Source organism: Eretmochelys imbricata, chromosome 1 (genome assembly GCF_965152235.1).
Source record: "Eretmochelys imbricata isolate rEreImb1 chromosome 1, rEreImb1.hap1, whole genome shotgun sequence".
Classification (NCBI taxonomy): Eukaryota; Metazoa; Chordata; order Testudines; family Cheloniidae; genus Eretmochelys; species Eretmochelys imbricata.
Window position 1 is genome coordinate 1,251,260 of NC_135572.1, and position 16,895 is coordinate 1,268,154.

The following is a 16,895-nucleotide window of genomic DNA, read 5'->3' on the forward strand; positions in this document are numbered from 1 at the left end:
CTAATTAATATTATTAATTATTATCAATATTATTAATTAATTAAAAAAATAAACAAAAATTAAATTGATAAATTAAATTATTAATAGTACACCCTAAATCAGGCTACATGCTGCTGACAGATAGTGTACTTCTGGTTCCAGATCGGAGGTGTAGTTGATCGGTCAGTTTGTAACTCTGGTGTTTGTAACTCTACGGTTCTACTGTAGATGCTGTTTAACATTCGCCTTGAGAGCTAATGGATTGGAGACTATTTCATCACCTCATGTGATATGAGTACCTCATACTGCTTCTTTCCAAATGCAGAAGAAAACTATTTCTTGAATCTTTTCTACCTTTTCACCATCGTTAACAAGTTTCCTTTCTGTCACGGAGTCACCGGGGCAATGCTCTGAAACTACCCTGTATGAAGTCAACCAGGACTCTGGGGGAGCCTCCTCTCTCTGAGCATACTATCTCCAGGGCAAGAAGCTTACACAGCTTTGACCTTCCTGGGTCTGACCTCAGCACATTCAGCATCCCCTTCCACACCTGGCGCTTCCTGCAGAGAGTCCACCCGGGCGGGGCTCCTGGGCAAGCCAGAGGGTCCTGCCCCCCAACCCCGCAGTCAGACGTGACTCTCAGCCAGCATGTAGAACAGAAGGTTTATTAGGCGACAGGAACACAGCGTAGAACAGAGCTTGCTATCACAGAAATCAGTGACTTTCAGTGAAGTCCATCTTGGGGAGTCCTGGGCCAGATGGCCTGGATTCCCCCTCTTACAGTCCCCCAAGCAGACAGCCCAGCTTCCAACGACCCAACCTCAGAGACCCCCATAACTCCTCCTCCTCTTTGTCCTGGTTTCTTGGCAAAAGTGTGACCTGGTTGCATCCCCATCCTGGATCTCAGGTTACATATGTTCAAACAGCTGGGCAGCCTCAACTGCCCTGAGGGCCGCAGCAAAATCACACTCCCAGTTCCCACCACCTAAGTATTCATGCAACACATAGGGAAACTAAGGTACACACAGTATTCGTATAGGATCGTAAGACTCACATGCAACATAATAAGATGAATAAAACCCCACTTTGTCACATCTCTCCCCACTCTGAGACTGAACTGAGCGGGGACACTTTAGCCAGCGGCCTGGGGAAGTTCCAGCCCCCCCCTCCGGGACAACGCATCGGGTATAACGCTGGCACCCCCCTTAACACAGACCACCTTCATGTTATAATCCTGAAGCTGGAGACTCCACCTCAGGAGCTTGGCATGGGCCCCTTTCATCTGGTATAACCACGTCAGGGGTGAGTGCTCAGTGTCCACAGTGAAGCACCACCCAAATAGATCCGGCTTCAGCTTTTTAAGGGCCCGCACCATGGCCAGGTGTTCCTTCTCGATGGCCACTCCTAGAGAAGCAGCTTCCTGCTCACATTCACGATGGGGTATATCATGATTATAGGGGAAACGGTAGCAACCTTTTTGTACGCAGTAGTATAAAATCCCTCCTGGGCAGCTGTACTGGATTGCCTTACCTGTAAGGGGTTAAACAGTTCAGATAATCTAGTTGGTGTTAGGGGGCTTATTCCTTCACCCACTCACTTCCCTGGTCCTTCTCGCATGAACAGAGAGCAACAATACTCGAAGTCCAAAAGTGCAAACAATTCGATGTTTATTGGGGTGAACTTCCAGCAAGCATGACTCCAGTTTCCTTCCTTAGTGTTCTCCTTCCCAGCTCTGACACCACAGAGCCTTACACCTGTGTCCCTGTTCCCATTCCTGCCCTTAGGCAAACATGATTCCAATTTCCAATTTCCCCACCCCCATTCCCTGTTCCCATTACCCCCCCACACTTCCGGATTGACTGCAGACTATATAGTAAAACTTGAGTTCTGTTTAGCTATACCTTAACCAATCATTTTACTGAAATTTAACTAACCAATCCTAACATATTGTAAGGATTATGTAACCAATTATATCCCACCACCTTAATGAGTTTACACCCAGCAAAATTAATTATACAGCAGACAGAAACAATCCCAGAACCAGGCAGAGATTATACAGACAAACAATAGCAAAGTGGGAACTATAATGACAAAACAATACAGAAGTGAGGATTTCACATCCCAGCTATCGATAAGTGAGTTCTTGCCAGACAGGATGCTATCAAACTACATCTTTTACATCTTCTAGGCACTTCCCTTTCTCTGGAGGCGATAGGCGTTATCAGGACAGGATTGTATCCTAACAGCCCCATAGCACCTTCTTTCAATGTGACTAGTTTGGGATGTGAGGAGGTGACCAGTCGCTTCCCAGCTTATGGCTGCCTCTGCTGCTTAGCCAAAGGCCTTAGCCTAAGCACAGGGCCTCAGACTGTCACCCTCAGAGAAGGCCCTTGCACCGGCCGACAGTGATTTTGATTCTTTCTTTTATACCTCTAGAACTAGCCAAGTGATAAGAATGCACTTAGAGTATAAAATATAGGCCTGAATATCTATATCCTAACAGTTGGCACCTGACCAGAAGGACCAATGAGGAAAGAAGACACTTTCAAATCTAGGGGGGAAGGATTTGGGGGTTTTTTTGGTGACTATAGCTGGACTTCTGGTATCGGTGACCATAAAATAATTAAATTTAACATCCTTGTGGTGGGGAAACAGCACAGCAGCCCAACAATGTAGCAATTAATTTCAGAAAGGGGAACTACACAAAAACGAGGAGGGTAGTTAAACAGAAATTAAAAGGTCCAGCTCCAAAAGTAAAATCCCTGCAAGCTTCATAGACACCATAATAGAGGCTCAATTTAAATGTATACCCCAAACTAAAAAACATAGTGAGAGAGCCAAAAACCTGCCACAGTGGCTAAACAACGAAGTAAAAGAAGCAGAGCGAGGCAAAAAGGCATCCTTTAAAAAGTGGACTTTAAATCCTAGTGAAGAAAATAGAAAGGAGCACAAACTTTGGCAAGTGAAGTGTAAAAACACAAGTAGGAAGGCCAAAAAAGAATTGGAAGAACAGCTCAAAAAGTAATAGCAATTTTTTTAAGTACATCGGAAGCAGGAAGCCAGGTAAACAACCCATGGGGCCACTGTACGATTGAGGTGCTAAAGGAGCACTGAAGGGTGATAAGGCCACTGCGGAGAAACTAAATGAATTCTTTGCATTGATCTTTATGGCTGAGGATGTGAGGGAGATTCCCAAACCTGAGCCATTCTTTTTAGGTGACAAATCTGCGGAACTGTCCCAGATTGAAGTGTCATTAGAGAAGGTTTGGGAACAAATTGATAAACTAAACAGTAATAAGTCACCAGGACCCGATGGGATTCACCCAAGAGATCTGAAGGAACTCAAATGTGAAATTGCAGAACTACTGACTGTGGTCTGTAACCGATCATTTAAATCAGCTACTGAAGGATAGCTAATAAGATACCTATATTTAAAAAGGGCTCCAGAGGTGATCCTGGCAATTACAGGGCAGTAAGCCTGACTTCAGTATTGGGCAAACTGGTTGGAACTATAGTAAAGAAGAAAATTGTCAGACACAGAGATGAACATAATTTGTTGGAGAAGACTCAACATGGTTTTTGCAAAGGGAAATCATGCCTCACCAATCTACAAGAATTCTCTGAGGGGGTCAACGAGCATGTGGATGAGGGAGATCCAGTGGATATAGTGTACTTAGATTTTCAGGAAGCTTATGACAAGGTCCCTCACCAACGGCTCTTAAGCAAAGTGAGCAGTCATGGGATAAAAGGGAAGGTCATCTCATGGACTGGTAACTGGTTAAAAGATAGGAAACAAAGGATAGGTATAAATGGTCAGTTTTCAGAATGGAGAGAGGTAAATAGTGGTGTCCCCCAGGGGTCTGTACTGGAGCCAGTCCTATTCAATATATTCATAAATGATCTGGAAAAAGGGGTAAACAGTGAGGTGGCAAAATTTGCAGATGATACAAAACTACTCAAGATAGTTAAGTCCCAGGCAGACTGCAAAGAGTTACAAAAGGATCTCTCAAAACTGGGTGACTGGACAACAAAATGGCAGATGAAATTTAATGTTGATAAATGCATATTAACGAATATTGGAAAACATAATCCCAACTATACATATAAAATGATGAGGAGTCTTGTGAGGAGGTACTTTAAAGACTATCAAATTTATTAGAGCATAAGCTTTCTGGTCTTTCAGGTGCCACAAGACTCCTCGTTGTTTTTGCTGAAATGGACTAACATGGCTACCCCTCTGAAACATATTAAATGATGGGATCTGAATTAGCTGTTACCACTCAAGAAAGAGATCTTGGAGTCACTGTGGATAGTTCTCTGAAAATATCCACTCAGGGTGCACTGGGAGTCAAAAATCGAACAGAATGTTGGGAATCACCAGGAAAGGGAGAGATAATATGACAGAAAATATCATATTGCCTCTATATAAGTCCAGGGTATGCCCACATCTAGAATACTGTGCACAGATGTGGTTGCCCCATCTCAAAAAGATATTGTAATTGGAAAAGATTCAGAAAAGAACAACAAAAATGATTAAATTTAGTGATGATTTTTCCTTGGTTATCTCCCAGTACCAAAAGGAAAGGGGAGGGTCGATGGAAACCAGACCCCTGAGACTGACAGGCCCCGGGGCAATGGGAGGTGGGGCTGGAGCTGGGGCTGGAGGTGGGCTGGAGCTAGGAGCTGGAGCTCGGGGCTGGGACCGGGAGGCTGGAGTTGGGGCTGGGGCTGGAGCTGGAGCTAGGAGCTGGGGCTGGAGGTCGAGCTGGGGCTGTCTGGAGCCTGCTGCAGTGAGCAGCTGGGGAGAGCAAGGGGGACCTGGGCAGAGAGCCCAGCACAGGGAGACACCCTCAGACCAAGAGGCCTTGCAGCCCAGACTGGGAGGGGGATCGTAACCCCCACGGGCATACTTCTAACAGCCAGGGCAGGGCTGTGCATTTCAGCTGTCTCTCTCTCACCCAGTAATCACCCATTCTTAGCGCTGTTACTCCCCCATGTCCCCATCTGGCCCCTTTCTGGTTTGTTACACGGTAACTGTGTCTTGTCTTGATTTGATTTCTAAGCTCCTTTGGGCTGTTTCTTCTTCTGTGTTTGCAAAGGGTCCAGCACAAAGGACCATGAACTGCAGCGGGGCCTCTGGAGGCTACCACAGTTCAGATAATAATAAATTGTAAACACAATAATCCAGACAAATCAGGACCTAGCCCCTCCCCTCCCTTTACCTTTAGCTACAGACGAAGGTCAAACCGTGCTTGCCAGCTACTGAGTGTTAGTAACTTGAATACAGGTGGACATGGGGCCCCTGTTGGGCTCGGACAGGAGAATTCGGTCAGTCTCGTTCCAGGGCTTAAACACCCAGATGCTCCGCACCAGAGAAATACCCCTGATTAGCCAGAAGAGCAGGCAGAGAGTGCAGCTGTGGGAATCCAAGCACCCTCCAGCGGGGCAGTTCTGGAAAGTCTGACTCAGCCTGGAACATTAGATTTCAATCCCACCTGGGAGACACTGGGAGGAAATGAATCAAGAGGGAGAGAACAAATCCAATGCAAACACTAATCCAGTCTCTAGCCTGCCTGTAGGGTCCCCCTTGTTCCAGGCTAGGTGTGTGGGGAGGGCGGGGCCTCTGTCCCCAGGACAGGCCCACGGCTGCCCTCTATTCACAGGAACAATCTGTGGTGTTGCGTTTACTAAATCTGCTCCCCTGAAGCGACCCAGTGACTGTGATGCATTGGCAGGTTTCTGAGTGGGAGTGGAAGTGGAGTCCCGGAGTTCACACCTCACAGGAGTGGGGAGCTCACAAACCCCAGCTAGTTCTGAAAACCTCAGACTCACCTTGGGAAGATGGTGAAGGCTCCCTCTTCCAGACTTTCCTCTGCATCCCACCCAACACACAGGCCCTGTCAGAGCTGGAGTCCATTTCCCTCTTGGCATGACAGAAAGACTGTGATTACGGCAGGGAAGTCCAGACTCCTGGGTTCTGTGTGTCATCCTGGCATTCAGTCTCTGTGTGACATTGGCCAATTCATATTTTACCGTGCCTCAGTTTACCTATCTGTGTAATGGGGATCTGTTCATAGTGACTTTCCTTTGCTAGGTGTTTTGAAGATCCTTCAATGGAGGCGTTCATTTCTCTATTCAGTCATCTTTGTCTAGTTCTGTCTGTCTAGTAAATCCTGGGCATTTACAGGGTATCTGACCCTATGGAGATCTTGACATTATCCCTAGTTTTCTTCCTAATTGACTATAATTTTTAAATATACACAAATGCACAGGACAGCCAATTCCTCTGTCACTCGGTGCAGAGCCCAAGAGTTCTCATCTCCCTTTGGGTAGGTCCCTTAATTACTGTTTACTCCTAAAGGTGGATAAATAGTACAGAAGCGCAGACAGGCCTGTCTCCAGCCTGTTTACATCCAGATGCTGTTTCTCCAGTAGACACTGAGCAAACTCCACTGGGATTGCACAGAGCTATATTATAAATGTGGCACACACAAGAACTGACATGGGATGTTGCTGGAGATGCTGGGGTGAGAGAGGTGTGGGACACAACTGCCAGAGGGGGATTCCCAGGGAAGTGGCTTCCATCTCAGGATTCACAGGTACCATCTCTTGCTGAGGAGCTCACCTGCTCAACAAACCCAGTGCAACATGGGCATGATGGGATAGAGAATGGGACTGGGGTCCTTTCTGCTCAGCACAGCCAGTAAACATCCCAGGGCCCTAGCCACAGGGGATGGGTTTGCTCCAGTATCACTGGCTGAAATGTCCTTCTTTTCTGTGCAACCCCTGCCCACTCCAGCTGATGGCCTCCAGCCTCAAGGTGGCTGCATTTGAGTGGCACAGGGGATCCTTCAGGATGAAAGGTGTTAGTAGGTGGACAAGACAAGGCCAAATTCTGAGTCTGTCGCCCGTGATTTGCTTAGGTCCCACTGAGGCAAAACTCCCCTTGGAGTGAGAACTGAGCAAAGACCTCAGGAGCCAGCTGTGTGTTAATGCACAGAGACTGTCACGTCCTCCTCTTGTATTTCAGTGCTCTGACTGCTAACGGGGGGTGGGGGTGGGGGTGGGAGGGAAGGGGGCTGTTACCTGACTTTTATCTGCTGGAAAGTAAGGAGGTGTTAGGGCTGAGGAACAATTCTAAGAATTTTTCAACATGGCCAAGGCATAGAATCATAGCATCACAGGACTGGAAGGAACCTCAAAATGTCAGCCAGGCAGGAGGGTAGTGCGGAGAAGGCACAGAATCACAGCCGTATAGGACCAGAGGAAGTCGAGAGGTCATCTAGTTCAGTCCCCTGCACTCATGAGAGGACATTATCCAGACTGTCCCTGACAGGTGTTTGTCTAACCTGCTCTTAAAAATCTCCAAGATTTCACAACCTCCCTGGGCAATTTATTCCAGTGCTTAACCACCCGGACAGTTTTTCCTAAGTCCAACCTAAACCTCCCTTGCTGCAATTTAAGCCCATTGCTTCTCATCCTGTCCTCAGAGGTTAAGAAAAACAATTCTTCTCCCTCCTGCTTGTAACAACCTTTTATGTACTTGAAAACTGTGATCATGTCCCCGTTCAGACCTCTCTTTTCCAGACTACACAAACCCAGTTTTTTCAATCTTCCCTCATAGGTCATGTTTTTAAACCTTTAATAATTTTTGTTGCTCTTCCCTGGACTTTCTCCAATTTGTCCACATCTTTCCTGAAATGTGGCGCCCAGAACTGGACACAAGATTCCAGTTGTGGCCTAAGCAGCACTGCATCCTATGCCTCTGTTAATGAAACACAAAACTGCATTTGCTTTTTTGCAATACAAAAAAATCCACACCCCAGAGAGATGTCGCTGTATCAACCTTAACCTGGTGTAGACAGCATGAGGTTGACAGAATCCATCGACCTAGCTACCACCTCTCGGGGAGGTGGATTACCTATGCTGATGGGAGAACCCCTGCTGTCAGTGTAAGTAGTGTCTACACTGAAGTGCTACGGCAGCTCTGCAGACATGAGGAGTTGGAGAATCCACCACTTCCCTTTGCAGTTTGTGCCAAAGGTTGACCAGCATCACTACTAAACCTTTGCCCCTTATTTCCAACCGGAATTTGTCTGGCTTCAACTTCCAGCTATTGGGTCTTGCTCTGCCTTTCTCCGCTAGATTACAGAGCCTGTTATTACTCACGGTTTTCTCCTTGTGAAAGTCTCCTCTTGATCATCTTTTTGATAACATCAGTACATAAGAATGGCTCTTTAAGTCTCTCTCTGTCAGGCATTTTGTCCAGTCTCCAATCATTTTGTGGCTCTTTTCCACACCCTCTCCAATTTTTCTACATCCTTTTTAAAATGTGGACCCCAGAACTGAATGCAGTCGGTTTCACCAGTGCCATGTGCAGAAGTAAAATCCTCCCCCTGCTCCAACTTACCACTTCCCTGCTTATGCATCCAAGGATCGAATCAGCCCTTTTGGCCACATCATTTCAGTGGGAGCTCACGATGAGTTGAGTGTCCACAATAACCCCTAAATCCTTTCGCGGGTACCTACGTTCCATGATACAGTGCTCTAGTCTGTGGGTTGGGTCTGCATTGCCTGTTCAGAGGGGATAACTTTGCATTTGATTATATTAAAACATTTTGTTTGCATGGGCCTAGCTCACCAAATGCTCCAGATCAATCTGAATGCCAGCCCTCACCTCCTCATTGTAACCACTCCGCCAGTCTTTTGGTAGTCCACAAATTTTATCTGCAGTGATTTTCTATTTCCTTCCGCATCATTGATGAAAATACTGAATAGCATCAGACCTAGAACTGATCCCTGCCGAACCCCACTAGAAACACTCCCATTCACTGACAATGGCCCATTGACAACTGCTTTCAGACATCGGTCAGTTAGCCAGTTTTTAGTCCATTTTACCTATGCCCTACTCATATTGAATAGTGTTCTTTTATTATCTGAATGTTTTCCCTACTAAATCAAACGCCTTAGAGAAATCAGAGTCTATTACAACTGCACGGTTCTCAGTGTTTATTTAACAAGACCTCTTTCCATAAATCATATTGTTGACTGGCATTAATTATATTCTTAGACCTTTTTTGAACAAATCCCAGACCAGCTTTTCCAGTGTTTCCTAACCTTGTCATATAATTTTTCTAAACTTTCCCTTTTTTTTTAAATATTTTATTTTTAACACAGAACTGTCCTGTATTTGCTTTTTTTTTTGTCTTTGTTGCTGCCTGATTGCCTACTTCTACTTCTGAATGAGATGTGTGATTGATCCGTCAATTCATGACTCTGGTGTTTGTAACTACAAGGTTCTACTGTCGAGGCTGTTTAACATCCTCCTTGGCAGCTAATGGACTGTAGACTATTCCATCACCTCATGTGATAGGAGTACCTCAACATGCTTCTTTCCAAATGCTGAAGAAAAATATTTCATCAACACATCTACCTTTTCTACAACATTAACAAGTTTCCTTCCTCCCTCTAGGAACTGGCACAAACCTTTTCTAGGATTTCTTTTGTTCTTAATATACTTAAATTACCTCCTTTTTGTGATCCTTAGGCCTGCCAAGCATGGATTTACCCTGATGTCTTTTATGTCCCTTATCAATGTTCAAAACTTCCAATTTGTATTACTTGATAGCTATATTCCCTTTCCCCATTTGTGATATATTGCTATTTCCTCCCTAATTGCTGCCTTCACTTTGCCACTGAACTGGGCTTTGAGCCAAAATCATCCACATTCTTGACTGTGGAATTGTGGCTTTTTAGCTATCTAATAATGAATAACTCCCAATTTTAATTCCCATTTTCCTGTCTAAATTTTTCCCCCAATCAGTTTTGCTGATAATTTGCCTCTGCTTAGGGGAATTAGCTCGCTTGAATCACTAAAAGAAAAGGAGTCCTTGTGGCACCTTAGAGACTAACCAATTTATTTGAGCATGAGCTTTCGTGAGCTACAGCTCACTTCAGATGAAGTGAGCTGTAGCTCACGAAAGCTCATGCTCAAATAAATTGGTTAGTCTCTAAGGTGCCACAAGGACTCCTTTTCTTTTTGCGAATACAGACTAACACGGCTGTTACTCTGAAACTTGAATCACTAAGTGTCTATAGATATTACTGGTTAGCAGCTGTTCTCTGTTTCTCCATTTGAATGTAATCAGTTGCATTCTTTTATTTGTTCTCCTCCATCTTATGCTCCCTTCTTTCTCTCTTCTCTAAACTAAACAATCCCAGATGTGTAGGAATTATTGTTGCGTGAAGCAACATGAAGTATGGAATTGGCATTAGTAGGGTCAGTTGTTCATAATTCATTTATCTGAATAATGAAAATGTCATTTTTCAGTTTCTGAAGAGCCACCAATCTGCTTCCCCCATGAGAACAGCCTCCAGTACTGCATGTAGTCTCTCATATTAACATTCTCTCTCCACCCAGGCATTTGTACTGAGACCATCACCCTGGACCCTGGGCACATACAGGAAGTCAGGGGAACATACGGTACATGCAGGAGATACCGTTCTGCCTCACAGTTGAACACCTTCTCCATTACTCCATGTCAGATTCCAACAAAACCGATTTCACCAACCCCTCCACCTTCATCCTGTTGGGTATTCCTGGGCTGGAAGCAGCCCATGCCTGGATCTCCATCCCCTTCTGCACCATTTACGTCATAGCTGTCTTGGGGAACTTCACCATCCTGTTCATCGTGAAGAGGGAGCCGAGCCTCCATGGGCCCATGTTCTATTTCCTCTGCATGCTGGCTGTCACCGACCTGGTTCTGTCCACATCCACCCTGCCTAAAATGCTGAGCATCTTCTGGTTCAATTCCAGGGAGATTGATTTCAGTGCCTGCCTCACCCAGATGTACTTCATTCACTGCTTCTCAGTGGTGGGGTCTGGGATCTTTGTGGCCATGGCTTTCGATCGCTACGTGGCCATCTGCCATCCCCTGAGACATTCCACCATCCTGACAAACACTATGGTGGCTAAGATTGGCCTGGCCGTGCTGCTGCGTGGTTGCATACTCATACTGCCCTATCCCTTCATGGCCAGACAGTGGCCATATTGCAGAACCAACATTGTCCCCCACACGTACTGTGAGCACATAGCCGTGGTGAAACTGGCCTGCACTGACATCCATGTCAGTAGTTACTATGGCCTCTCTGTGGCATTCTTGTTGACAGGTCTGGATGTGTTTTTTATCACCTTGTCCTATACCCAGATCCTCAGGGCCATCTTCAGCCTCTCCAGAAAGGACGTCCGACTCAAGACTTTTGGGACCTGTGGCTCCCACCTCTGTGTCATCTTAGCCTCTTACATCCCAGCTCTCTTCTCCTTCCTCACGCACCGGTTTGGCCACCATGTGCCCCTGTATTTCCACATTCTCATGGCCAATATGTACCTTCTGGTGCCCCCCATTCTAAACCCCATCATCTATGGGGTGAGGACCAAACAGATCCGGGACAGGGTTCTAAGGCTCTTTACTCATAAAGGAACCTAAAGTTTTCTCCTGGTGCTCTGGCTCTCTTGGTCTTTATTGCTGCCACCACTAAGCGTCTAACAGATATATAACTGGGAAAGAGCCCATTTGGAAACATCTTTCCCCCCCAAAATCCTCCTCAAACCCTACACCCCCTTCCCTGGGGAAGGCTTGATAAAAATCCTCACCAATTTGCATAGGTGAACACAGACCCAAACCCTTGGATCTTAAGAACAATAAAAAAGCAATCAGTTCTTTTAAATTTAATTTTAAGAATTTTAATGGAAGAAAAAGTAAAAGAATCACCTCTGTAAAATCAGGATGGTAAATACCTTACAGGGTAATTAGATTAAAAACATAGAGAATCCCTCTAGGCAAAACCTTAAGTTACAAAAGACACACAGACAGGAATATCCATTCCATTCAGCACAGCTTATTTTCTCAGCCATTTAAAGAACACAGAATCTACCGCATCTCTAGCTAGGTTACTTACTAAGTTCTAAGACTCCACTCCTGTTCTGTCCCCGGCAAAAGCATCACACAGACAGACCCTTTGTTTCTCCCCCACCCACTCCAGCTTTGAAAGTCTCTTGTCTCCTCATTGGTCATTTTGGTCAGGTGCCAGCGAGGTTCTCCTAGCTTCGTGTTTACCCTTCCCTTTATATTTATGACGGGATATAGTGCCCCATGCTAATTTAATAATGCCAGCCATGCCCCTCTGCCATGTACATTGGCCAAACCGGACAGTCTCTACACAAAAGAATAAATGGACACAAATCAGAAGTCAAGAATTATAACATGCAAAAATCAGTCGGGGAACACTTCAACCTCTCTGGACACTCAATTACAGACCTAAAAGTCACAATTATTCAACAAAAAAATCTTCAGAAACAGACTGCAATGAGAAACTGCAGAACTGGAATTAATTTGCAAACTGGACACCATTAAATTAAGCTTAAATAAAGACTGGGAGTGGATGAGTCGTTACACAAACTAAAAACTATTTCCTCATGCTAATTTTCCCATACTGTTACTCAGACCTTCTTGTCAACTGTTTGAAATGGGCCATCCTGATGATTACTACAAAAGTTTTTTTTTCTCCTGCTGATAATAGCCCACCTTAATCGATTAGTCTCATTAGAGTTGGTATGGCAACCCCCATTTTTCATGTTCTCTGTATATATATATATATATATCTGCCCACTGTATTTTCCACTGCATGCATCTGATGAAGCAGGCTGTAGCCCATGAAAGCTTATGCTCAAATAAATTTGTTCATCTCTAAGGTGCCACAATTACTTCTGTTCTTTTTGCTGATACAGACTAACACGGCTACCACTCTGCAACCTTTCTAATTGCTGGTAACTGAACCCCTGAGACCCCACACTGTGTTTCGCCTCTTCCCCCAAGGCACTACCCCTGCCCCACCTCTTTCCCCAAAGACCCATCCCCCTGCCCTACCTATTTCCTTGAGGCCCAGCCTGCTTCTCCACCTCTTCTCCCACAGCCCCACCCCCATCGCTTGCTCCTTGGCTCCCCTCCCCCTGTCATTCGATGGACCATCTCCATGTTCCTCCCCTGAATCTGTGCTCCGGGGATGGGATGGGAGCTGCTGCAGCCTGATAAGCTGCCTTTCTGCTGGTAGGAGGCAGCCTGGTTGAGCAGGGGCTGCCGTGAGTTAACGACCTGATTGCCTCCCCATGCCCTGAAGTAACTGAACACTACCAGTCCCCTTTTAGACCAGACTTTCTGGTTGGAAATCGGGTACCTGGCAATTCTAACTGGCACCTGGATACAGAAGCCAAAAACCTGACGGTCTGGGTAAAACCCAGATGCGAAGAAAGCCTATTAACTCCCATTTGATTGTATGAACCATCTGTATCCTTATGTCTTTGGGCTTTGCCTGTACACTTCACTCACTGTTTTCGTGCGATGGGGCAGGAGGCTGGGGTGGAGGCATTAGTCTATAAATATGTTGGTCATTAAAGACTGTCAGAATCTATCAAGACCTTGCCAGGAGAGAAGAAAGGAGTAACTGCATTCTAGATTAAAGAAAGTTTTCTACAGCTTCTCTGCAGAGGAGTGAGCATGGAAGTAATGGAACCTCCCCAGAAGAGGGAACAGAGAGAAGAGGTGTTGGCCCAGACCTTCAAAAACACAGAGAGAAGCCGGGGCACAAAGGTGGCAGAGGGGACTCTTTGGTTGCAGGGCTATGTCTGCAGAAGAGAATCAGACTCCAGCAGGAGGAGAAGTCATGAGCTCCAGGAGGTGGCCCTGGATATCCTGGAAGGCTCAGACCAAATCCCAAAGAATGCTCCAGGGCAACGAGGACACAGAGACAGGTGTGCAGGTGTTGTATTGTGCTTACTGGGATCTCGGTATCTGCTGTGCTGTCTGAAGCAGAGGAATTCTTTTAGCAACCCCTTTTGTAAGGCCTGGGTCTGTTTCCTTTAATGATCCTGTGTCCTGAAAGAGAGAAACTGGAAACTGAGTGTGTTCAAGGGGGAACTCTGGGAAGGGTGTACTGAAGCAATTGGAGAGTCTGGAGGAGCCAGGCCGAAACTAGCCTCTGGGCCTTGGTGGTTGGCATGCAAGTCTTCAATCTCAGAAGGAGGCACTAGAATGGAAGCAGCACCCTGAGGGTGGGCCTAGAAACCTAGAACCAGAGGCAGGGCCTGAATGCTGCTCCAACTCAAAAGCATATGGATCCAGTGTGTAGGACCCAAACACAGCCACCTGGCGGGTGTCCAGTCACGGGAGCTTCAGCGGGTCTGTGAGAGCAAACTTGGAGCTGCTACATTGGTTCCAGGACTGATCCAGCCAGGCTGCCCTGATAGAAATGTTTCCTGAACCAAGTAGTGCTGGTTTGGGGTCAGGGAGGGGATTTGTCTCTCCCTTGGAAAGTGCTCCCCAGAACAGAAGAGGCAGGGAGTCCCTGTTCCAGTGGGTTTCATCCCATCTCTCTCTCTCCCTCCCCATGCATTTAGGTCCATCTCTCCCTTTCCTTTGTATCTCACACACATACCTCTCTCTCTGCCACTTCTCATGTGCATCCCGCTTTAGGTGTCAGTTACAAACACTCAAGGGGCTGTTAATCATGAGTGGCTGGCGAAAGCATTCATGTAACTGCAGCTTGGTGTGTGCCTACCAGTGAATATTTGTGTGAGTGCAGAAGCTGGAGGGGTTTGCAGCTTGTTGCATTATCACAGTGTGAGAGGGGTCCCAGAATGGTATGCCAGAGGGCTCAGCAGTACCCCAGTTCCAGGTTGCACCCTGGGGAAGTCTGTCACAGTGACACTGCAAGCAGAGTGAAATGCACGGCTTATTGTTCTGAGTGCGATTTGCACTTCCTACACTGGTGTAGAGATTTTAAATGAGACATTAAGTGTGGTGGCTGGAGATCAGTCAAAGAGGATACCGCTTTGTTATGTTCTATTTGCTTATTTTGGGAAAGGGAAGTAGGGACAGAAAAGCATCAAAACAAGTGAAAACAGCAAAGCAATTGCAAAATTGTAGCTGTTCTGATTGCAGGAAGCAGAAAAAGAAAAAGACTGTGTGAGAATTTTGGAGCTAAAGCAGGCAGAGGCTACCAGAGAGGAGGCTGAACACAGAAGAGCTATTGAACTAAACGAAAACAATGATTTAGGTGGGGTTGGTCCTGCTTTGAGGAGGGGGTTGGACTAGATGACCTCTGTGAACCCTGGTGGGTGGAGCCAGGCCATTCTCCCCCCTCCCACCAGAAGTCAGAGGGCAGAACAGGAAGTATAAAGGGCAAGTCCTCGGGCTCAGTTAGGCTGCAGCTATGAAAGGGTTGCTAGGAGAGGACACATCCCTTACCCCAGAGAGCACAGATCACAACCCTCTAGGAAAGGGGTGGGGAAGGTCTCAATTTAACAAAGAAATTGATATGTACCAGCCTTGTTATCCCAAGGGGAGTCTCCGACATGCTTCAAACCAAACACACTGCTTCAGGTAGAAGAAACAAACACATTTATTAACTATAAAGATAGATTTTAAGTGATTAAAAGTCAAAGCAAAGTCAGATTTGGTCAAATGAAATAAAAGCAAAAAGCATTCTAAGCTGATCTTAACACTTTCAGTGCCCTTATAAACTTAGATGCGTCTCACCACAGGCTGGCTGATGCCCTTCAGCCAGGCTCTCCCCTTTGATCAGCACTTCAGTTGCTTGGTGGTGGTGTCTGTAGATGGAGGTGGAAGAGAGCGAGCAAGGCAACCATCTCTCCCTTTTATCATGTTCTTTCTTTCCTGTTGGCTTTGCCCCCGGCCTTCAGAGTCAGGTGAGCATTACCTCATTGCAATCCCAAACTGACCAAAGGAAGGAGGGTGACTCATTCAAGAGTCTAACAGATCCTTTGTTGCTGCCTAGGCCAATGTCCTTTGTTCCAGTGAGGCTGAGCTGGGTTTGTGTGAACTGCCCCTCTGCCCCAGGAGAGTTTTGCCGGGCTTGTTTTAAGGACACATTTTCAGCCTCATAAATGTATGCATGAAATTACAACCTATAACATCACTATAACAAAAATGCTCAGTGCATCACGAGCCTTCCAAAGACACGTGACATGACAAACTTTGCATTGGATACCACACAATCATATTATTAGGATGAACATGGGGGTGCAGGTTGTTCCTCTGAGGTACAGAGCATGACAGGGTGGGGGTAGATTTTTTGCATGGCCATAACCCTGGGATTGGGAAGCAGCTCCACAGAGAGCTAGCCAACACGGAAAGTTCCCTTACATCCTTACCTCACCAGACTCTGGAATATCAGACCCAAAAATGACCTTAGACTAGGATCCCTACTGAAGGGGACACTGCGGGGAAAGGAAAACCAGTAACTAAATACATGTTAAAGTTCAAGGAAATGTTGAAAGACACAATGGCTATTGAAGAAACCAAACTCTCCAAGCAGAAGGCTTGATATAATAAAAATACTTGGAAATGCCTACTTTTGATAAAAGATTTGGTGTTATTGTTAAATCTCATGATGCAAAGTTTGTTGCTCATGGTAAAGGTTGTAACAAAGAATTTGGTACTGATGGTAAATCCTATGAAAAGGTGTAATGTGCATGATTTTTGAGAAAAGATTTTGGGCATGCTAGGAATAGTAAACAAGAAGCCCTGTGGGGATACTTCTCAGCTAACACTTGTTAACAGGCTCAAATCTTATCACAGCAGGGACACGATAATAAACCTGCTGTGTGGAAGGGGAAACTGAGGCACACCACCTCATGACATTGATGAATATCTGCACTGAATTATCCCCAGCTGGAAAAACACAATGGTTAACAATGCTTCAGAGATACAAAGAAAGGTTTTCTAGCAACCCAGAGAAGGCACACTTGCTGAATTTTCAGATCACAGGGCTGCTCCACAAAGTGTTAAAAGGTGCACAGAAGTTTGGAAAAAATGTGTGGGTAACACTACAGTGTTTGC

At 45.8% G+C, this 16,895-nt stretch overlaps 1 protein-coding gene across 2 annotated transcripts; it reads left to right on the forward strand.

Annotated features, from left to right (window-relative positions):
* Nucleotides 1-3,551: 3,551 nt before the first annotated feature.
* On the forward strand, nucleotides 3,552-11,465 carry LOC144277486 (olfactory receptor 52R1-like). 2 transcript variants are annotated; one of them, XM_077838273.1, is made up of 2 exons: nucleotides 3,552-3,582; nucleotides 10,549-11,465. In XM_077838273.1, exons 1-2 carry the CDS (start codon nucleotides 3,552-3,554, stop codon nucleotides 11,463-11,465), a joined length of 948 nt encoding a protein of 315 aa, XP_077694399.1. The 2 variants fall into 2 exon arrangements, with proteins under 2 accessions (XP_077694399.1, XP_077694390.1); XM_077838264.1 differs by lacking the exon at nucleotides 3,552-3,582 and having other exon boundaries at nucleotides 10,467-11,465.
* The last annotated feature ends 5,430 nt before the right edge of the window (nucleotides 11,466-16,895 follow it).

Bases quoted from the DNA above. Each gene is read 5' to 3' on its own strand.
- LOC144277486 (XM_077838264.1), top strand. From the start codon at position 10,467: ATGCAGGAGATACCGTTCTGCCTCACAGTTGAACACCTTCTCCATTAC.